This window comes from Crotalus tigris, unplaced genomic scaffold, assembly GCF_016545835.1.
Source record: "Crotalus tigris isolate CLP2741 ecotype Arizona unplaced genomic scaffold, ASM1654583v1 scf7180000017933.3771270, whole genome shotgun sequence".
Taxonomy (NCBI): domain Eukaryota; kingdom Metazoa; phylum Chordata; class Lepidosauria; order Squamata; family Viperidae; genus Crotalus; species Crotalus tigris.
Window position 1 is genome coordinate 3588498 of NW_024096726.1, and position 23698 is coordinate 3612195.

General features: G+C 38.3%; 1 protein-coding gene across 1 annotated transcript in view; it reads left to right on the forward strand.

Annotated features, from left to right (window-relative positions):
* Window positions 1-1097: 1097 nt before the first annotated feature.
* The window catches only part of LOC120308463 (calsyntenin-2-like), a 179903-nt gene continuing 157302 nt past the window's right edge, over window positions 1098-23698 (forward strand). The window contains exon 1 of the mRNA XM_039344546.1: window positions 1098-1439. Coding sequence (XP_039200480.1) covers window positions 1376-1439 — 64 coding nt within the window. The 5' untranslated portion in view covers window positions 1098-1375. The remainder of the gene's footprint in view (window positions 1440-23698) is intronic.

Consider the following 23698-nt stretch of genomic DNA (forward strand, 5'->3'; position numbering starts at 1 on the left):
ACCTGAGAAAGCTATCATGTCTTCCTCTAGTTTTCTCTTCTTGAGGTCAAACATTCAATGCCTTAACAATTCCTCATGAATTTTTCTTAAAGGATCCCTTATCATCACTCCAGTTTTCAATTTCTTCAAAATCCTGCCTTGCCTTTTCTAAGTGTGGTATTATAAATGCAGGATAGAGATTTACCTTGATCTTTGCAGTATACTTCCTGAGATTGCATTTATTTTTACAGCTACATAACTTGACTTAGGCTCAGCTTGTGATCCACCAAGATGTGCAGATCTTTTTTTTTTTTTTGCATGTATTGCTTCCCATTCTATATCCTTGCCTCAGATTTTTCCTAATAAGGAATAAAGAGATACTTTGTAATTTCTTACTAAAATGTTGGTCAGCTTGAAAACCCAATCTTTTCCAGGAAGAAATCCATAATCTTTAAAGTGTGATAATGCAGGAGATAACCAGTAATGGGGAAATGTATTCTTCACATCAAGGACAAAGCTTTTCCTTTCTTTCTCCCAGGCCAAACTCAAAACTATATACCGTGCTTGAAGCTAGATTAGGGTTGATCAATGATTTTACTAATTTCTAATGAAGAAGACCTTGTCATTGGCTTTGGTTACTTGACACCCCACACCATTTTCTCTGACTGGCCTAGGTCCCTAGGAGAATCTGGCTTAGACCGAACGCTGCGCCCCCAGAGGCGTAAATTCGGGAGCAAGAGGAAGTGGCTGAGCTTTCCGTGGTCCTTATTTAGGCTTGGAAACTATCGGAGCTTTCTAAAAGTACCAAACCCCAAATCTTTGCGTTGCTGCAGTACGCAGAGAAGATGCCCAAGCGACGAAGTAAACCCAGCAATGTTTACACCGCTTTCTTTCCCAGCTTCAGAAGATAGGCTTCATAAAACTGTCTCACGTAGGCGGGCGTCTTCTGACAAGGACGCGTGCCTAAAGCGGACCGCACAATTTGCGCTCGCTTCGAAAGGAAACAGAACGTTGAGGTTCCTTCCAAAGGAGCGTCTATTTCCCCTCCCGCCTCTCCTTCCTCATGAATATTCACGCTTCTCCTCCCAGTGACGTTGCAGCAGTCCCGCGGTGAAAGCTGGAGAGCTGCTCCGGTCTGGCAGTACAGCCTGCGAATGACTGAGCAGCAGCGGCAGCCGCAGTAGTAGCAGTAGTAATAATAATAATAATTGCAGACGCCGCCACAGCTCTTCTGGCTGCTTGTTTGCTCTCGGCTCTTCCGCTGTCGCCAGCCTCGAATAGGCTGAGAGAGCGCATCTCCGAGACGCTTCTAAAGGACGGCTGCTGCTGCTGCTGCTGCTGCAAAAATAGTCCCCCGAAAATAAAGCACGTTCTGTTGCTCGGAGGGGTGGAGAGGATGAAGCAATGCCGAGAGTGGGCGCTGCTCTTCTTGGGGATCGGCAGCCTCCTCGCCACCAAAGGTAGGTGAAGTTTTTTTTGTTTTTTGTTTAAAGGGGAAAAGCAGGCAAGCTACGCAGGTGTAAGGGGCGCCGCCTCGTTTGTATTTGCGCGAGAGCCGCGGGGACAACTCTTCCAGTCACTAAAGGCGGCGACGCCGGGGGTGGGAGGCGGAGTTGTTGTGTCTGCCTGGCTTGGGCTTTGGGGCTTCTCGATGCTGTATAATATCGCACCGTCGTGGGGTTTTAACGAGGCGGGCTAGTTTTTGGTTTTCCCAAATTGTTTCGAGGGAGTCTTCTGCGCGCTCCCAGAACTGAGAGAAAGAGGTTCCTGGCTATTCACCCCTATTGTGGGCGATGGAGGAGGTTGTTCAGGGCAGGGAGAGAAAAGGGAAAAGGGACTTGCACGACGTGACTCAGTCTTGTAGATTTTGAGAGCCTTCGAAAGTTTGAGGTGTCATGTGGGAAGCGGGTGGAGCTTTAAGGATGAATTGGGTATGCGTGCTGCACTGCCATGGTTGGGTTGCTATTTAGCGCCTGGGAAGATTAAGCATCTGGAACGCGGCTCACCTTCAAGACCTATGCACCGAGGGATGCTCGCTTCTTGTGGTTTCGACCGATGACTTTGCTGCCGATGGTAGTAAATTTACGCTGTGAGAAGATTGAAGGCAACAAACTAGGAGTAAAATGGTTCTTTGCCTCGTAGAAGTTAATTTATACCGAGAAGATCGTATTGGCTGGGTGATATTACCTGTGACATTTTTCAAAAGGAGCACCTGAAGATTTTTGTTTAAATATATAACTTGTTGCATATGTGAAGTTTAAAATATCTCTTGGTGTCTGTTTAAATTTTATAGCAAATAAATGCATTTATTTATTTGCAGGGATTGATCAGTTACAGAACACTTTGGTACTTCATTGTTTCTAATTCAAGGTAAAGCCCGTTGAGGCATTTTGTGGAAGTTTTGATACCCATTCCTTTAAAAGAAAGCCATTCTTCAGAATATACTGGGTTGAGAAAAAAGTCATAGTTTCTGCAGCATAAAGCTCTTTGGATAATCCCTGGAGACTTCCTGTATTCCCTATATAATGAAACACCCAATTCATAGATTTATTTAGATGTTATTATTTTCTGCTTTTGATACTACTAAATTTGCTTATGAGAACTGCTAATCATCTTGACATCTATGAATTGCTTTGATTCGTAGCTGTTATTTGACATCCTTTTCTCTAGTTGCATTTTTGCTATGAAGTGCAGGTGGTCTTCAACTTAGCAACAGAAATTTTAAGGCTTAATTGTGATTTAAGCGAGACAGTTGTTAGATGAATTTTGCTCCATTTTACAATCTTTCTTGCCAAAGTTAAGTGAATCACTGCAGTTAAGTTAGTAATACGATTATTAAGTGAAGCTGGCCTCCTCATCGACTTTGCTTGTCAGAAGATTGCAAAAGTGATCAAATGAATCTGGGATACTACAAGCATCTGAATTTTGATCATGTGACCATGGGGACACTGCAGTGGTTATAAGTATAAAAATGCTCATAAATCACTTTTTCCATTATAACTTTGAACGATCACTAAATAAACTGTTGCAAGTCGAGGACTATCTATAACTGCAAGACATCAACTATTCTGGGATAAGCAAAAAAGGAAAAAGAGTTGATTTGAAGATATTTTCTTGTATGAAATTGTTGGGTTTTGAAAAATAAAGTTTATATTCATCACTGTCATCCAGAGGTAACATTTACAAGACACTGAAGACTTAAAAACCAAAATATTTAACATTAAAAGGTCAGCTTGATTTACTGTTAGTCAAACTTTATGTAATTTCCATGAAGTTTGAGCTGATCATAAATATCAGTGGTGGTGGGGATATGTTGAAAATTACTCTTATTGCTGGGTATCCATGTATTGTTCATCCTTAAAACAAATCCCATTCCTTTGAGTTTCTCTGGCATATTCTTGAATTTGGTTCATAAGCATTTGAAAAATATTACAACAATTCAACCCCTGGCACATCTGAATTATATCAAGAGTTCCAAATTCTGCTTTACCACAGGAGGGCTGCAGAGTGCATCTTTTGACTTCAACAATTTTACATGTTCAATATTTGATATGAAAAGGTTTTTTTTAAAAAAAACTTTATAAAAATATAGAAAATCCAATTAAGTTTTAAAGTCCTTTTTGATATTGGATATTTTAATATGAGGTTCTGCAGCTAGCATCATCTCTGACTCCTGTTGCTTTTGCTGTATTTGTATATAGTTGAAAAGTGAATGATTTTGTATTACAATGCATTATTTCACAAGGGAATGGCTTAATGTTAAAAAAAGACATCAGGCATCCTTAGGTGAAAATCAAGTAGGCACTATACTTCAGTTTCTTAGTAATTCCTATGAAATAAGACCTATGAGTAGAGAGTTGCATCTAGAAAGCTTTAAAACCATAGTGCCAAACTCCATAGTTAATATTTCACATTATGCCAAACTCCATGGTTAATGTTTCACATTATTTAGAGAACAAATAAAAATGGAAAAGGTATCTTCAACATTTTGACAGTGAATTTCAGGAATTGCTGCACCAAGATAAACTACCATGATAAGCTCATATGATATACCAAATCTGAGGCTACCTATTTAAAAGAAAACACAAAGAACTCTATACATGGATAAAATAATGCTATTATATGCAAAGATTTATAATAATGTAGCAAATGTCGAGAAAATTAAGTTATTGTTAAAATATATCTACTTCAGTAACCTATTTTTTCTATAGATCTCAATCTTTTTGTCTTTTACTTTAATATGTCTTTTAATCCCCCCCCCCAAGTTGAATATGTTTGGTGTTCTGTAGTAGGACACTGCAAACTTCTGGATTTGAGAGTTTAAATATGATTTGGGACATATATTGAGAACTATAAAAAAAAAGACTTCAGAAAAATTAAGTTCCTGACTCTTATGTTCCTGCACATATACAGTTATTTTTCTGCACATACTTTTTGTGTAGAACAAATAACTATTTTTACTCCAGAGATGTGCAGCCTTGTGATATGAACACTGTTCTTTGTTTTGAATTATGCTGCAAGAAAGCTTCTAGGATGTACTGAACAATGGAGAACACAATGATACAATGTATCAGCCTCCAAGGTGGCTTAAATATTTGGGGTCATATATTGAATAAAATACCTATTAAAGTATTGTTTATTATTTTAACCTGTGTCTGCCTTTGCTATTTATGCACACTTGAACATGAATTAGCCCATTTCAGGATGAAAGCCTTTTCACTAAAGCTTACATTTTGTTATCTATCATGCTCATCTAGAGGAGGTTAGTAGGCAGGTGTTTTTCAACTTCTTTGTTTCCTGCTGAGAAAGAATTGCTGGTTTACAAACAACCAGCCTGCTTGTGTGCCCAAGGGAGATTTATAATTTGGGTTTCAACTCCTAGTCCAGCATCTTAATCACATTTATGGTCATGTTTACGTTCTGTGTGTGTTTACATAGATAAGCTTTAGTAACAATCTTGATTGGAAATCTATTTTTTTCTGTAAAACTGTAAAACAATGCAGTTTAAAATTATGCATTTTTAAAATCAATAACTTTAGTATTGAAACAAATGACATTTAATCTAGGTATATATACTTTGCCCCTTAACTCTACATTATTGGAAATCAGCATAGATATAATATCTATAGATTATTTTTATTAATTGCTACTTCATAATAGAGACAATATTAAACAGAGAAATAAATGCATTCAAGTATTAATTTAGCAATTGCCCAGGCTAAGAATGCTAATAAACTAGAAGGGGATAGAAGAGAGGAGAAGAGAAGAGAGCTGTGCAGTTTTGTGAAGATGGATATTCCAGTTGAGCCATCTCCTCCCATTTTAGATTCTGAAACTATTCATCCTCTCTGTCCAGATTTTTAGAAAGAGCTTTATTTTCACAAATATTGGATACAAGCTCTGCCTGATTGAATTGGATCACTTTATTTTGTATATTGTTTGATAGATTTCTGTAACACTTCAGCCTGGATCCATCTAAAAAGTCCCTTGACATGGATCAGATAGTTACCAGCAAACAAATCCACTTTAATGCTTACCTGAACTCAATTTCATTTATAAAATATTTTAAAAGTGCTGCCTACCTGGGTATTAGCATGTCATAAATTTTGGCTGTTCAAAAATGCTGAGCAGGATCATTTGCATGAAGGACCACTTTGGAGAACCAGAGCTACTTTATATTTTTATTTAAACAGATATGACATAATCAAAAGCATCCTACAATTATGAGTTTAACAGTGTATAATTGTCAAAATTTATTTTCAGTATATAATGCATATTTTAATATACACTTAAGTTTAGCTTTTCCCCCTATTTATATTAATTTCTGCCTTACTACCGTAATCAGTGTTTTCATGCTTACCACTTGTCTTGTTTTATTCTGGTTGCTGAAAAGGATCGGATCAACTTCGTATTCTGCATTGCTCCAGAAAAGTAAGGACTACTTGTGAAAACATATCCACTTTTCTAAAGGAAGCTTCCCCCCCCCCCAATATTACTTTGGCTTTCTCACCACTATAATGCAGCTCTCTATAAGGTCAAAGAACAAAAATATCTTTTAATCTAGGGAGATGGAAAATGTTCAAGTGTTCCTAGGAGGCAGTATTTAAAATGCTTCAGAGTTTTCAACATAGAGAACAATGGGAATTTGAAAAAGCCTATTTGTCTCTTAATTTTATTATATTGATGCAAAAATAAAGTGGAATGATAATCCATACTAACTCTCATTAACATCCAGCCTTCAGAAAAGTTTGCCAGGGAATCATTTCCAAAACACAACAAACAACATAATAGTAGGAAAAATGCATATTTCTGATTGACTCAAGGCTTCTTAATGCATCATGCTTTCATTTATTAGTCAATCAATTCTTAATAGTTCATATTTTTTCACTTTTTGCACTTCCTCACATTCAGAAATTTCAACTGAAATTGTATAAATAAAACACAATACACAGGAAAACCTTTATATTAATTTTAATTTTACCAATATTTTCAAATCCTTTCTTATGAAAATCTTAGGTCAGTGATGACGAATCTTTTAGACACCGAGTGCCCAAAAACTGCTCTCCGCCACCCCTACCCCCTGCCCTGCCTACCTGCAGGGCCATCAACATGGCCCGCCACAGCAGATTGTCCAAGCGGCCCTGCAGCACTGTGGTGGCCACGCTCTCTGCCTGCGCTCCACAGTATCATCTGCGTGTGATGGGGCATGAGGGTGGAGTCTTGTCCCTGCTGCCTGGCTGCAATGTCCTTGGCTGTGCTGGTCTGTCCATAATTGTTTTCTCAGGCTCTTACTATATGCTTAAACATGTTACCTTCTGTCCTCAGCTAAATCCAGCCAATAGCAACAAGAATAAATTTGTGTCTGAAATTTTATTGGTTAATGTATGAGTTCAGAACACACAAACACATACATACACCAAAAAGATATGCCCTATTTTGTCCTGAGCTTCAGAAAATGTAAAATTGTTTTGAGCAAAGGGTATACACAAAATTGTTATTTCAGTCTCTGTATTTGCATGCTGTAGAGTGACTCAAATAAGCTCGGTTGAGAAATACAAATGGTGTAATAGTTTGCAACAGTTTGTCAGCAAGTATAAATATAAATAGACATTTTACGCTGAATAATTTTATGTTTTAAAAGTACTATATGGAATGACCATTGTCAAATACCCCAATTATTTCTTAATTAAACTACATTGTAAGCAAACTTTTTGAAATTTGGAAAATATAGGAACAAAGTTTGTGTCAGCAAGATTATATAGAGAACATTCATGGCTTCAAGAGATAGATAGGTAGAACAAGTTAAGATAGCTTGCAGAAAAGGTTGATTTATTCTCCTTTTCAGAAATACTGCTGGAGTTAAATATAGGGTAGAAGCCAGTGCTATTTATGGGGCAGCTGAATAGCATCTTATTTAGAGATGGGTTTTAAAGATGACAGAGTCAAGATAGCAACTGAATTTGAACGGCAACATACCATTCTAATTCTTCCAAAAAGGAAGTAGAAGTTAACAAATGTGTTAATATCATCTAATTCACTAGTGCGAACCAAAATCTAAAAATTCAGCAGTATGACATATGATGCACTATTTATGGAGATCTGTATTATTTAAACAATCCATAAACTAGTGAAAATAAGAACAAGAACAAGAAGACTTTAGTACAGAAAGAATCAGGTAGACCTTGATTTTCTTTGTTCTAAGCATCCAATATAGTCAACATAAGAAAACGTGTGAATTAATTCCACATTAAAGATAGGTTTAAAACCTGTGCCCAATTTCCAACTTTAATCTGGTACAAATATGCTCGAATAATGCCAGTCTTTTCCTACCCACATTTTGTCCTTGTGTGTGTTGTATCTATATTACCCCATCTTTTTATACTTCATTTGAATTAGGATTGTTTTCTCAGTTTAAACTCAACAGATGTCTGGCTGTTTATACATACATATATTTAATTTTTAGAAACCTCATTAGAGAGCAGATGCTCTTAGCTCTACTGCCTTTAGAAAAATGACCTTTGCATGGAAAACTATTTTGAGTCTTTGGGGATGGGTTGGGGTGACAGAATAAGGATCATGGGCTTCTGTTGGGCATGGTAGTCTAAATTCATCACTGGCTCAGATTTATAAATACTTCTGATTTGTTACCATAAATTATCTGTAACAAATATAATTTGGGTCCTATACAGCAGACATTTTATATACACAATCTTTTAAAGGAATTTGGAATGTCTGTATTTCTATTGTATTTGTACATTTGGAGTTTAAGCATAGTTCAAGTTTTTATGTTTGAGTATATCCTGTTGGAGTAGACCAGCAGTATGTATCAGGAATTAAATAATAGCAGTTCTCATTTAAAAAATAGTTAATAATTTATATTTTTGTTACTCATATGAAAACAGTGTTTGAATTTTTATTCAGTTTACTTACAATAAAAATAGTTTTAATAAAACTGTATCCTGAATGCTAGATAAAATAGTTAGCAGTAGCAAATAAAAGTGTAGTGACAGGATCTTTTAAATAATACTTTTAATGAATAATTGCTATGCTCAATACCTGTTTTTTAAAAAAACAAACAAAAACACATTGTTTTAAGATACTTGATATATGAAACTGAAATAGCCAGCCAGATTATAATTAGCAAAGTCTATTATATGAAATAATCCTAGCATTAATCCGTTTTGTTCACTCTTCTGTTTTTAGAAGGCATTGAAGAGACTTTTACTTTGTTTTAATCAATGCTTTATAGCAGTGGTTCTTAACCTTTTTGAACGAATCGCTCCCTTGAGCCAATGAGGAAGTTGTCATCGCCTCCTCCCCCAATATAACCTCTCAATCACAACATAGGAAATAATTCTTCAATTTATGCAAACACTTTTTTTTGTTTTCTTTAAAATTGTCATCAGGACATATCGATGCAAATAGTTTATTTCCAGTCTTTTTCCCATATTTCAACTATGTGAAAAATTTTGGTGCCACCCGGCACTTTATTCCCAAACTTTGTGATACATGTATTTCATTATTATCTTATTTATTCAAGACACTTAAATGTAATGACCATTGAAAACAAAATTCAATTGCAAGAAAGTGAAATGCCCCAAAAGAAAAACAGTAACATTTAATGATTGAATTACAAGTGAAATTTAAGACGCAAAAAGAAATATAAAAAGGGCATAAGAACAATGCAGGAACTAAGAATTCCAAGACAAAAACTCTGAAACTAAATTAAGATTTGAGGAAAGTATATATAGTCATGCACACTGTAAAAAGGATTAAAAAGACACAAATAAAATATAATATCAAACTGGAGTGCACGCTAAAAAAGTACAATACAATGAGACACACAAAATGTTTTACAGAGCACAACAAAAATTCGAAAACAAAGCTGAAAACTCAAACTGTGACGTCAATATTACAGCTGACATCACAGGGGACAGCCACTCAGCATGCGATGTTTTGAAAGAAGCGCTCCCCCCTCCATCACTGCCCATTCTGGCCAATGGCATGCCACTGTATGGGTAGAGGCTGCTGCGCAATGTGCATGAAGATAAACGATGCGTATTCACATATGTACGGCATTCTGTCCTGAAGCTAGCTGGAGAACATTTGAAAACAATTCAATCCACTAATAGCGAGCGATCTGATGTTTTTGTACAACAGATATGCAGCGATTCATTGTACAAAAAAGTCTCAAAAGTGTCCCCAAAACTTCTCGCTCCATCGCCCCCATATCGCCCCCTTTTTGTTCCTTTGCCTCCGCATCGCCCCTTTTTGTTCCATCGCCCCCCGAAAAACGAAATCACCCCCTGGGGGGGGGCAATATCACCCAGGTTAAGAACCACTGCTTTATAGCACAATCCACCCAAGATTGCATTGTAGTTGTAACTAATGAAGGGAATGTTATGATCACCCCTTTTGTTAATGGAGGAACTATGTCTGTGACACATCAATCCAAGAATCCCTGTCTTATAGTACTATTACTAAAATAACATTTATAAACTAAGCTTCTTAAGAACAAATTGGTGCACATGGAAAGAACACCTAGTATTTTAAATTAGCGCAGTCCTCGACTTACAATCACAATTGAGCCAAAAATTTATGTTGCTAAGCAAGACAGTTATGTGAATTTTATGACCTTTTTTGCCACAGTTGTTAAGTGAATCATTGCAGTTAAGTTAGTAACACAGTTCTTAAGTGAATCTGGTTTTCCCTTTTGACTTTGCTTGTCAGAAGGTTGCAAAAGGTGATCATATGACCCCAGAACTCTTGAACCAGCATAAAAATATGCGAGTTGCCAAGCATCTGAATTTTGATCAAATGACACTGAATTTTGATCACATGATGCTGCAATGGTTATAAGAGTAAAAAATGATCATAAGTCATTTTTTTAGTTCTGTTGTAACTTTGAACTTCAATAAATGAATGGTTGTAAGTCAGGGACTACCTGTAGCTGCCTGACAGGCAGGATAGGGCATATGTACTGCTGAGCCCCATAACTAACAATTATCACATGATATGAATAAATTATATTTAACTTTATTGTATTTAAGCACTACTGAGAGTTGTAAAATTTTAAATTAGCATAATGATTTGGTATAATGATGCATTATTATTACATTGATGCCTTGGTAAGGCCACACTTGACTGCATCCAGTTTTGGTCACCACGATGTAAAAAAGATGTTGAGACTTTAGAAAGAGTAAAGAGAAGAGCAACAAAGATGATTAGGGGACTGGAGACTAAAACATATAAGGAACGGTTGCTGGAATTGGGTCTGTCTAGTTTAATGAAGAGAAGGACGAGGAGGTGACATGATAGCAGTGTTCCAATATCTCAGGGGCTGCCACAAAGAAGAGGGAGTCAAGCTATTCTCCAAAGTGCCTGAAGGCAGGACAAGAAGCAATGGATGGAAACTAACCAAAGAGAGAAGCAACCTAGAACTAAGGAGAAACTTCCTGACAGTTAGAACAATTAACCAGTGGAACAACCTGCCTCCAGAAGCGATGAATGCTCCAACACTGGAAGTTTTTAAGAAGAGACTGGACAGCCATTTGTCCGAAATGGTATAGGGTTTCCTGCCTGACCTCCAAGGTCCCTTCCATCATCGTCGTCGTCATCATCATCATCATCATCATCTACATTAAGGCAAATAGAAAAGAGTATTTAAATATCAACATAGTTAATGAATGCAGCACTGGAATATATGTGTTATTTATTTATGATCATCCTGATTGGTATCAGTAACCTATAACATTCAGTAGAATCATACATCTGCTAAAAATTGAATATTTGGATATATCATTAATTTGACCTTGCTTATAGACAAGAAAATAGTAAATTTTTCACTAAATACAAACCCTCAGTATTTGATGAAATTTTCTTCAGGATGCTAAGTTTCATGTCAATTAGGTAATCTATCTAGAACTCACAGATAACAGATGAAATCTTAGTTGGATAGAGAGAACAGTGCTGTGTTGGCTCTTGAAATACAAAAATAACATTCAAGAGATTTTTAACACTGATGCAGAAAAACCTAGATATCAGGACACGTTGATAGTTTCTAAATAGTAAACTACAATGTATGTAGTAGGGAAAAGTGACCCATAATTATTTAACTGATAAATTAATGCACAGCCAGAATTGGCTTGTTGCATGTATTAATACTTATATTTCTATGGTACATATAATTATAGCCTTAAATTAAGCAACACCTTGTTTTTTCAGAAAGATTATGATTTAGATTGGGGTCTCCAACTCCCGGTCCGTGGACCAATACTGGGCCATGGCATGCCAGCAGTAGGTCTGCCTAAACAAGCAAAGCCCAATCCACGAGATGCAGGCAGCACACAAAACCACACACCCTCTGGTCCACGGAAAAATCTCTCTCTGCAGAACTGGTCCCTGGTGCCCAAAAGGTTGGGGACCTCTGATTTAGATTAAGGGATAAATTATATTAGTCATTTAGATAAAGCACTTGCAGGCCAGAAATGATCAGGATCTCCATACATGGATGAAAGAGGCTTCCTTTTAAGCTGCTTGGCATGCAAGCATTTTCATTCCTTTTAAAGATTTTTTTCAATCTTTAAAAAAGGGAGGGAGAAACCTTGACTGGAGCCATGAAGAGATGATATATACTAGTAAAAGAATTGATTCAGCACTTGAATTTCTGAGTCTGCAAGAAGAATGTATTATAAGAGCCGACAGTAAATAAGAGTTATACCCTGCTGTCTAATGATACAGGGAAACAATTTTAGCATTTGACATTTAACAGAAATATTTTTATATTTCTAATTAAAGTACAGGATTATAAGCAATCCTGCAACTGTTCTATGTTGTGGGTGAAATAAATGTGAAACAAGGCACAGAATTCTGAAGTGAAGGAAATAATGTGTTATGTGTGGTAGAGAAAATATGATGCCTGTATTTTAACAGTTACTATTTTTGGAGTAATATTGCCATAGGTAAATGAGAATGGAATAAGTAAGAAGCCTGCTACAGCAGATACCATGTGGTATCAGAATGAAGGACTTCTTGGAAGAAAAAAATGTAATGCATGGAAAGCAAGCAAGCATATTTAATCTAAAGACTTTCCACTTAATTGCAAATAATATTTTGTTCAAAATTATGTCATGACTTTAATTTTGAATAAGTTTAATTTGTTTTGTTCAGCCTGATGTACTAAAGAGTCTAGAGAAGCTATTATTGTAGCCATGCTAATTTTAATTGCTAAAAGGTAGTGAATGAAAGCTAATATATTTGGGGGACATATGGGCATGGTTTTCATCATTGGACTCCTGCAAATAAGGAATTGATCTTGAATGTTGCAAAAAACACCCATTAGAATAGTATGAAGCAATTACATAAATTTTATATAGAATATGTTCTATTCATCAGCCTTGGCATTTTTGTGGTCAATTCATAATGAAGAGTATGTTGCCTGAGTATTTGTAGGATGCATCCATACGTTAGCCAATTCATTACTTCTTCTTGTCCAACATTGTTTTCTCTCTTTTGCCTTTTTGTCTGAAAGATCTTAAACAATGTTCAAAGCTCTGCTGTATAATCCCCCAAAAATATGCAGCTGTTTTAAGAAGTTAAGGGCTGATTAAGGACCTTTATACTTCTATGTCAGACATGTCAAATTCACGACGTCACGTGACGTCGCACAACGTATTTGAGCTTTTCCGCCATTGCCGACAATGGGGTGGGCGCGGCTCCGGTATGATGAAACTGGCCCGCGGGCTGGCAGTTTGACACCCCTGTTCTAGGTGATCCAAAAGACCAATGTGCTATACTGTCCTGTTATTGAAACAATATTGTTTAAAACACATTCATTATTGAAACTACATTATTGAAATATTTTATCAAGATATCTCTTTCTGTTTACGTAAGTTACATACTTATTCATTGTATTTTTTCCATGGTGCTGCCACCAAAGGAAAGCCTAAATTCAAGAAGACATTTATATTGTTCATACCTGGTCCATTTTTTCAGTAGTGATGGTAGCAGTAATGGTATGCAAATCCATAAAGAAAAGGGATAGCATTCAGGCTTGTCAATTATGCATGTCCTCCACCACTGGAGATTGCCTGTGTGGCTTCTCAGTTTGTTTCCTTTCTCCTCTTCAAGTCATGGAATTTTGTTAAAGTTTTCACATATAAAACTCAGACAGATCATCACTAGTAATCTCTCTGTTTGGTACCTTGCATAATATAGGCTGATTGGCATATTAATTTCTCAAATGACATATTTTGTATGCAACTTTTGCAAATAAGCTTTGTATGAACACTACGAAACCTGACACAAACACAATGGCTATTTTCTGCTAAAAACTTATGCAATTATTTTGTATAATGAAGTCATCTATTATAAGTGTTCTTTATGTTCCTCATTTGTACATAGGCAAGTGAGCTTTACCAGGAAAGTCCTCAGGCTTTCTTACAAGGAAAATGTACTATAGCTTGCTTTTTTTGCCTACACATTAGTGACATTTACTGCTTCTGGAGGCAAGCTGTTCCACTGATTAATTGTTCTCACTGTCAGGAAGTTTCTCCTTAGTTCTAGGTTGCTTCTCTCCTTGATTAGTTTCCACCCATTGCTTCTTGTCCTGCCTTCAGGTGCTTTGGAAAATAGCTTGATTCCCTCTTCTTTATGGCAGCCCCTGAGATATTGGAATACTGCGATCATGTCCCCCCTTGTCCTTCTCTTCGTTAAACTAGACATACCCAATTCTAGCAACCGTTCCTTATATGTTTTAGCCTCCAGTCCCCTAATCATCTTTGTTGCTCTTCTCTGTACTCTTTCTAGAGTCTCAACATCTTTTTTACATCGTGGTGACCAAAACTGGATGCAGTATTCCAAGTGTGGCCTTACCAAGGCATTGAAGAGTGGTATTAATACCTCACGTGATCTTGATTCTATCCCTCTGTTAATGCAGCCTAGCACTGTGTTGGCCTTTTTGGCAGCTGCAGCACACTGCTGGCTCATATTTAAGTGATTGTCTACTAGGACTCCGAGGTCCCTCTCACAGTTACTACTATTGAGCATGGTGCCACCTATGCTGTACTTGTGCATTTGGTTTTTCTTGCCTAAATGTAGAACCTTGCTTTTTTCACCATTGAATTTCATTTTGTTAGTTAGGGCCCAGTGTTCAAGTCTGTCCAGATCCTTCTGTATCTTAAGCCTGTCTTCTGGAGTGTTGGCTATTCCTGCCAGCTTGGTGTCGTCTGCAAATTTGGTGAGTTCCCCATCTATCCCTTCATCCAAATCGTTGATGAAGATGTTGAAGAGTACTGGGCCCAGAACAGAGCCCTGACATGCTCAAAAGAACTTTAATTATTTAATGACAGTTTTCTTTTAGATAATCATTATTGACTTTCCTCAGCAAATATTTTGTTTGCTCTCATTCTCTTTTCAAAGTCATGCCTATCAATTCTTTTACTTCATTAAAACTATGTTTTATTTTTTTCCCAGAGCAGTCATTTAGGACCAGCAAATTATTTCTGCTGAGATGGACATTTGTGTTTCCTGCTGCAAAGTAAAAGCAGACATAGCAGGTCATGCTTACAGAGAACTAATGTATTTAGATATTATATATATCTAATATTATATATTATATATAATGTTAAAGTTATAATGCATGCTCACAGAAGTCATATAAGAAAAGGTAGCTTTCAAGGAACAAACATAATTCATATTCAAATTTAAAACTTTGATTTATCAAAAGAGATTTTTTTCTTCTACCTTGACTTCTTTTTTTAAATAGTTATACTGAAATCCAGATATTATTCTATTTTATCTTTTTTGGTCAATTTCCTCTTTCAGTTTCATATCTTAAAAAGATCAATGCTTTTTAAAATTAAATAGGAGATGTTTCACATTTGTAGCCCATTGTATTGTTTCCAAGTACTAAATATACTGAATGATTTTTTAAATATTTGAACAGTATAAGTTCTATTTAATTTAATAGTTTATATGTTTAGTCTAATTAATGTAATCACATGACTTGTGATTCAAATAACCAGTTCTGAAACTGAAACTAGCATTGATATGTTGCTACTCCTGAAGTAGATGTCCTGATTTAATCTCATTTCACTACATTTCATTGATGCCATTGCTTGCTGGCTACAAGACATTGTCAAAAAATGTCTGGACAATGCAACGGATCATAAAATAAAAGAAACTACTGCAGTGCTTTCACAGATTTTATCCCTTTTATTCTTTGTCTTGAGTGCTTTTTTTAAACTAACGAATTGGCTTAGTTCCCATGTAATAACTAAACTGTAGTATTATATACTTGTGTTTGGCTTGGAATATGGTTTAAATCTATTTGTAGGTTAGTATTGTGCACAAATCAAACCACAGTACAAAGCCCCAAAGAAGAAAGTCAGATATATAAATCCTCTAGGTGGCTTTATATTAAATATTGTTGAAAGAAAAATCATCAGAGTCTAGTTCAAGCCAGATATAAACAAAATGGAGACTGCTTTAGAAAGAAGATTGTAATTTACTAAAGATGGCTCTGGGAAAGCTGACCACATGTTGCTGGGAGTGGTTGGTTTTTATACCTTCTTGGGCTTTTGGGGTTGTTTCCTGTTCCTGTTTGATGCTTTGTATTTCCTGTGTCATGTACTTTGACTTGAGTCTGACTTTCCCTTTTTGGTATTGATGGGTTAATCCTATTATGTTTCCTGTCCTTAGAGTTTGGGTGGGGTATGTAGATTTTAGGGGTCTTTGTCTTCCTAATCTCATCAACTTCTAGCTTCCTGGCTCCAGCCTTCCTGATAGGATTATCACATCTGCATTTCTAAAAGCTAGCCTCTGCCTAGTTTCTGCTTCGGGCTATTAAGAAAAACTTTGGGGAAATATATCCTGCCTTTTAAATATTCCCCAAAATATTTATTTCCCTGGATTCTTCCCAAACTATTAACTATAAAAAGTTTCAGAATGGATTAAATTGTAAATTGAAAACACTTTTGTTATGTGCTCCTGGCCACTTTCCTTCATGACCAGAGGCAAGTTCGCCTGACCAATAACCAGCCAAGACACAGTGAAGACCTTTTGTTTCTTTTATTGCAATAAGCAGGGAGAGAAGCTATCAAAGCTTGGTTCTCTCCAAAGTTTCAACCCAAAATATTCCCTTCTTCATATAGCCCTGTCCCAGCTGCCACATCCCTCCTCTTTCACCATTGGCTGAGGTACTATGAGGTTACACTATTTCTGACTGCCTCCTACATATTTCCTGCTACATACTAAATCATACATCACATGTACATTAATAATATAAAATATTAGACATATTCAGTTGTTGGTTTTGAGTTCTGGGCCATTAGAACAATAGGGTCTCTCCTGTTTTTCAGTTTAGTTAAGTTTTCCTTGCTAGCCATTTCCTCTTACAGATGTTTTTATAGCTTGTCTTCTTCCTTTCCCACTAAGACCCAGCTAATTTTTGCCTACATATTTATCTTACATCCTGCCTTTATGCTATCCTTTCCTGTTTCCCAGCCATTATAGTTGCTTCTCCACTCAGTAAATTTCCAGTGTAGCAAATTCAATGATGTTTCATAGGAACAGGTCACCACAGACTACCATTTTCTTGATCCTATTAGTTAGGAGAAAGTACACAGCATTCCTTGCCTCTCCTTTATGTCTGTTCCTTGGTTCTTAGCAATATAAGTGTGCTAATGCACATCTATATCTCCTTCTCAGCAACTCGGTTCATATTTTCTGACTTCCTGCTCTTTAGTACGCTTGTACATGAACCCTCAATATAGCCCAATTTTCATCTTGCTGCCAGTCTCAGATCCAAGCACATTCTAGCATGTGTTTACATGACATTAGAATGTCTTGCGTGCATTGTCTGTCACTCTGCTCCCAAGTGGTTTGGTATTTATATTTGGTGGTCCTGAAATGGACCACCAAAACTTTCTCCCATCAGTGGTGATCATCAAGGTGTGATCAGTATGGTTGATCACTCATGGTTGCTTTGACAAGGTCACTATACAGTTACTATCAATCATCCATATTCCCACACACCTCCTTCAGTTCCTTTTGGTCTTGTCTACCTCCACTAAACTCCATGTTACTTTTCCCCTATCATTATGTTGAAAAACGCTGTAATGCCACCTCTTGCCTCCTAACTGACCATTGAATGTTTAAATATTTATTTTATTAAATTAATTTGAGATGATGCTACATTACCCTTCTCAAAAAAGATAAGAAGGGAGATAGTATGGTGTAGCAGTTTTGGATTTAGAAGTGGAAACATCCACCCTTCACTATGGCAGGTCACTGGCTGACTTTAGCCCAACCTACCACACAGGTAGGAAGAGGGAGCACTGTACGCTACCTCAAGCTCCTGAATATAAGAAATCAATCGAATGAATAAAAGCAATACTGAGAAACAAATAGTAGTTTAATGTAGAATTTATGTTGATTTATTGGTGCTGTTTGAGCTTCCATTGAGTCACGTTTGATTCCTTATGGCTACATGAACATATTCATGTTTTTTCTTAGTAATAATATGGAAATAGTTTTGTAATTCCCTTCATTAGTATTTTTGTTTTGTTAACTTTACTTTCTAGCTTAGCGTACAGCCCTGGATCTTTGTCTCCCATCCAAGCACTAAGTACATACTTTATCTTTTTGAGATCAGGTTTATTAGGTTCTGTCACCTGCTCTGACAATGGTTTAATGCTAGATAGCTAATCTATTATAAAAAACACAGGGATGCATGGGACACAGGGACTAGATTCATAGTGTGAATACAATACTCCAGATTTTATGAATTTCAATAGAAAAAAGATAGGAAAGAGTTTGGTTAGTATACAGGCCACATATATTAAAAGAAAGTAATTTCTAGTACTATTTATTCCTTTTGTGTTTCTATGAGCACTATTATCACATTCATTTTTATAGGAAATTCTGGATGTAATTTTGGATGTTACCATTATTATCATTAGAAGCTTCTTTGAAAAAAATCATACTCTTTTGTTTTCTAAAGAATCAATATACATTCAATGTATTGTAGATGTTTAGTTCCCCTAAAAGGATTTATGTGGGATATAAATAAATTGTGCCGTTACAAATATTAACTATTCTTAAGTTGAAAAAAAGAGTAATATCACAAATTTTTCATTATATCATAGATGAATGCTAGTAAAATAATTTTTACTGTAGTTTGACAAATGCTCTACATATAGCATAAACCAAAAAGATTAATAATTTTGAACTCATAAAGTGTTACTCATTGTTTGGTGATGCCTGCCTATGCTGCCTGGATCATTAAAATTCTTTAATTACAGTATCATTTGTATTGTACCCTTATATGGACTTCAAAGCCATCTTTCAGATTGATGGAAGACAATTGATTTTGTCTTGACAATTCAATGGGATAATGAGAGTTTAGTGATGTTCAATATCTTACCTCTGCATAAGAATGCTTTACTTATGAATATTTTTAAGGCAGATGAGGAGAGTTCATGTTAATTGTAATGAGATTGCTTATGTTAAGTGCTGTATTAAAAATCACCACATGTATTTTAAATTATAAAATCATTAATATCTAGCTTCATTTTTTTTGTTGATGCCAAATAACTATTGAGTCACTGTTGATTTGTTCCACTGGTTGCCTCCTAAAAGATAGACCCATTGCAAGCTATTCTTTCAGAAAAGTCTAAACCTTTGAATCTGGGCTGTATAAATCCAAAAGACCACTATATATGAGCAATGAAATACAGATAACTTGTAATCTTCTATTGCTATCTAGTTGTTTCCTGGATTTTTGCAGCCCAGAGGTGGAATGTGTGCATTTCCCATTAGCATCCTTTTTATGTAGTATAGCCAAATCAGTTTAGCAAGATTTGGATTCAGTGCTTGAATCTAACTTGAGATTTATTGAAAGAAATTTATAGTTTTCAACACGATAAAACTGCATTTGAAATTGAGTTATGTACTAATTTTGAACATCTTATTACCAAAATGAATACATTTATTGAAAGAAAAACCATCAGGTCCACTTCCAAGCTGGGAGTAAATAAAATGGAGGCTAAGATGCTGGAAATAAAACGGAAGCTGGCTGTTTGGAAAGAAGGTTTAATGATGAGCAGAACCAACAACAGCATGTAATTCTGGAACAGCTGACCAATTGATTTGATGAGTAGAAGGATTTTTATAAAGTTTTACAGCATTTCGTAATTGAAGGCTTGCTTTGTGGGCTTTTGTTATTAGATTTGTTTAATTTGTTTCACAAAGGCTAGCAATGGATCTAAAGTACTGACTTCCTTGGGTTTTAATCCTGTCAAACAAATGTAATTAATTTTATCCCTCCCCCCCTTGTCTATTATCTCCATTGAGCTCTCTTTGTTTAGCAACAGGCCTGATTCAATGTTTCTGCTTTTTGCAATATCTAAGGGGTTTCATGAGTTATTTGTGATTTGAGGGGCATAGTAAAAAGGATTGACGGGATGCATTCTTACCACACATTCTTGAGATTCAAAACAGAATATAAACAATTTGAAGATTGTACAATAAGATAAAATTTTGGAGTATTATATGCAAATCGAGCAATGGGAAAACATCAGAATAAAGGGGTTAAAATTCATATTACATTACAATCTTAAAGAGATTTTTTATAAATGATGTATAAAAGATATCACCAAAGACCACAAAAATGTTTAAAGGGACTTCAAATATTCATTGAAAATGTGTTGATAGATAAAAAATTGGAAAACTATTGTGTTATTGTGTTTTTAAATATGTTAACAGCACTGAGGTTCTTATATGTTCAATGGTAGAAAGATACAATGGAAGACTACCAAAATTGATGGAGTTGATTGAAATAATGAGACTGACAGCCCTGATTAGAGAAAAGACATTGATTAACTAATACTAATTGCAAACCTCTACTGAAATTTTGGTACAAAGCACACAAAAGTGAAAATATGATATATGATATACAGGCAATTTATCTCCTCTTTTGCCACAGTAGCCTTTCCCCTGACTGACTTGCTGCGCACAAAGCACACAGCAAGTAAGCCACATCCCGGACAGCCGCTGGAGTGGTCTATGGCCTGTCAGAAAGCATTCGAGGACCAGAAAGCCCTTTTTGCCAAGGAACTGGTCCTACTCCACCCGCATCCTGGAAGCCCCATTGTAGTCCAGGCCGATGCCAGTGATGTAGCTGTGGGGGCTGTGCTGTTACAACAGAACGGCCAAGGGTTGTTGCAGCCTTGTGCGTACATGTTGTGGAAGTTTTCAGCCACTGAGAGGGCGTGGGCAATTTGGGAGAAAGAGGCCTTTGCAGTACGGTGGGATCTCTCGACATGGAGGCATCTGCTGGAGGGGGCGACAAAGCCGTTCGAGATGTGGACAGACCACAAGAATCTCGAGGTTCTACAGACACCGAGATGCCTGTCACCCAAGCACGTCCAGTGGGCCCAATACTTCCGTCAATTCCATTCACCCTGAAGTTTGTACCGGGAGGAAAGAACTTCTTGGCTGATGCGTTTTCCCACATGCCCCCGTACCATGGCAGGCGGGAGGAGGTTGTACAAGTGATCCTACCTCCCAACCAACAGGGCGAGGCCCGAGCGATTCCTCACCAGTTGGTAGGTGACCTGAACCAAGAGCTACAAACGGCTGTCCAGAGCGATCCCTGGTTGAGGGACCACCCAGGCCTCCTGACATGGAGGGACAGGTTGGCCTGGAAAGGCAACAAATTGTACATCCCAGACCTCCTGAGATGTGTGGTTCTCAAGTGGTGTCACGACCCCAAGCAGGCAGGCCATTTTGGCTTTCTAAAAACATTACACCTAATGGGGTATCAATTCTGGTGGCCTTGGGTTAAAGTGGATGTAGAGGTCTATGTGAAAGGATGCCACGTCTGTGCCACTGCCAAGCCCCGTACTGGACAGCCTTTGGGCTTATTACCGACAGTAGCAGATCCAACCCGGCCATGGGAGGATATCGCCATGGACTTTACCATAGAGTTACCAGAGAACTGAGAGTTCACTGTTATCTGGACTGTGATTGACCTGTTTTCCAAACAGGCCCATTTTATTCCATGCAAGGGGCTACCATCAGCCCGGCGATTGGTCAGGTTGTTTGTTGACCATATTTACCGTCCCCATGGAGTGCCCCGGCATATTATATTGGATCGGGGGGTGCAATTTACCGCACGATTCTGGTGGGACTTCATTAGATACATAGGGTCATCCTAGGGTCTCAGCTCGGCATACCACTCCAGCACCAATGGAGCGGCTAAGCGAGCGAATGCCATGGTGGAGCGCTATCTACAATGTTACATCTCAAGCTAGCAAACAGACTGGGTAGACCTGCTCCCATTTGCTGAAGTGGCCTATAACAACACTGTGCATAGCATCACCAGGGTTCTCTCCTTTCCGGGTGGTGCATGGGGTGGATTTCATCCCGATCCCTGAGTGGCCCCAAGGGACCCCCTTGCCATGTACACCCCAGGAGTGGATGGCATGAGTGGAAGGCCTGTGCGGCAGGGTTAAGGAAGCATTGGTGAAAGTGGAGGCAGAAACAAAAGCACAGGCCGATAGAAAAAGGGCTGAGCACAAGCCCTTTCAGGTGGGTGACTGGGTGTACCTGTCCACCAAATACCTATGTTTGGGTATGCTCTGTAAAAAACTGGGCCCCAAGTACATAGGTCCCTTCAAGGTGATTTAGGTCATAAACCCAGTAACCGTGAGGTTGCGACTGCCTCGGGCCTTTGGGAAGGGGCACCCTGTGTTCCATGGGAGCCTGCTAAAGCGGATGATGGGTTCCCCAAGGGGGCCTGTAACTAAGCCACCAGGGCTGGTTTCTGGTGACCAGTTCGAAATACAGGAGATCCTAGACTCTCGGATCCGCCATGGACAGGTCCAATACCTGGTTAGGTGGAAGGGGTATCCCCTCTCAGAGGCATCGTGGATGTGGAGGGGGGACATCCATGCTCCGTGGCGGGCTTTCCATCACCAGCACTTTGGGAGGTGGGGGGTGGGTCAGCGGAGAAGGCCAACAGAATTGTCATACGCTCACCTATGTCTGCTTGCCTTCCAGGTGGGGCCTTGGTAAAAAGAGCCACCTGTCAAGCCCCTGGGATTGACACAAACTGGTGGGGGGCAGGGAAGCAGCAGCCAGTGGCCAGCCAAAGTCTGGATGCTACTCCGGGGTGCCGCCCGACTTCCGAAGTCCAGCTGGGAGTCGGCAAGCTGGCCGGGTGCCGCCCAGCTCCCGAGGATCAGCTGGGAGCCAGTGAGGATGCTGTGCACCACGGCCACCTCCCTCCATTGCCGCAGATGCTGGGGATGTCCCTACCGCCAGCTGGGTGTCAGAGGCAGGCCTGCCAGACACCAGGGGGTCCACTGCTCGCCGCAGCCACTCCTCGCTTGCACCAGATGCAAGGGAATCCCTGGAAAGCAGCTGGCCGGCGGAGCTGGCCGGCTGGATGTCGGGCAGCTGTCTCTTGTCATTGCCCCTCCTCCTGTATGGCTGGTGGCCCGGGGAGGGTACTGGTTGCTGGGGGAGGCCATGGCCTCGTGGACGAGAGCAGAGTGGAGCCACACCGGAGCTGGGCATTGGATAGATGCCAGACAAGACAGCTGGGGCTGTGGAGGCTGCACTGATGCGTCTGAAGGGGGGGAAGGCGGAACTTGAGCTACGAATTTTATCCAGACAGACTGGATGCTGGCTTTCTGATTGGGGTGGGGCTGGATGGTGGGGCACGTTTATATAAGGCACTGGGAGCAATTCACTCCCAGTGCTGACTTTTTCTTTGCATTAAAGTTTGCTGGTCACCTGTTCCTTCTGTGTCTGGAGTTTGTCGGCAGCTAGTAGAGGACAGCTGACAATTTGTTTATTAGTAATTAATAGATTATTGCCTATCGGTTAACATGCAGTGCTAAAACACTTATTCCAAATTATATTGTGTGCTTTGTCTTACTAATTTTTCCTTCAGTTTATTAGACAGTCCTACTTCAAAACTGATCAGTCAGGGCAAGACCATCTCAATGCATACAGCTGGAAAAGAAATATGTACCCATGAATTTATTGATTTTCTGTTTCTTGGTTAAAACATCAAGATAAGTTCAAAAACTTTGTATGAAGTTCTGATAATTATCTGATAATATATCATTGTCCTTAATAAATGCATAGCCCATCTGGCTGCTTTTTGTTTCAGCAGATTAAGCACAGAGTCAGTCTTGGTTTTGTCTGT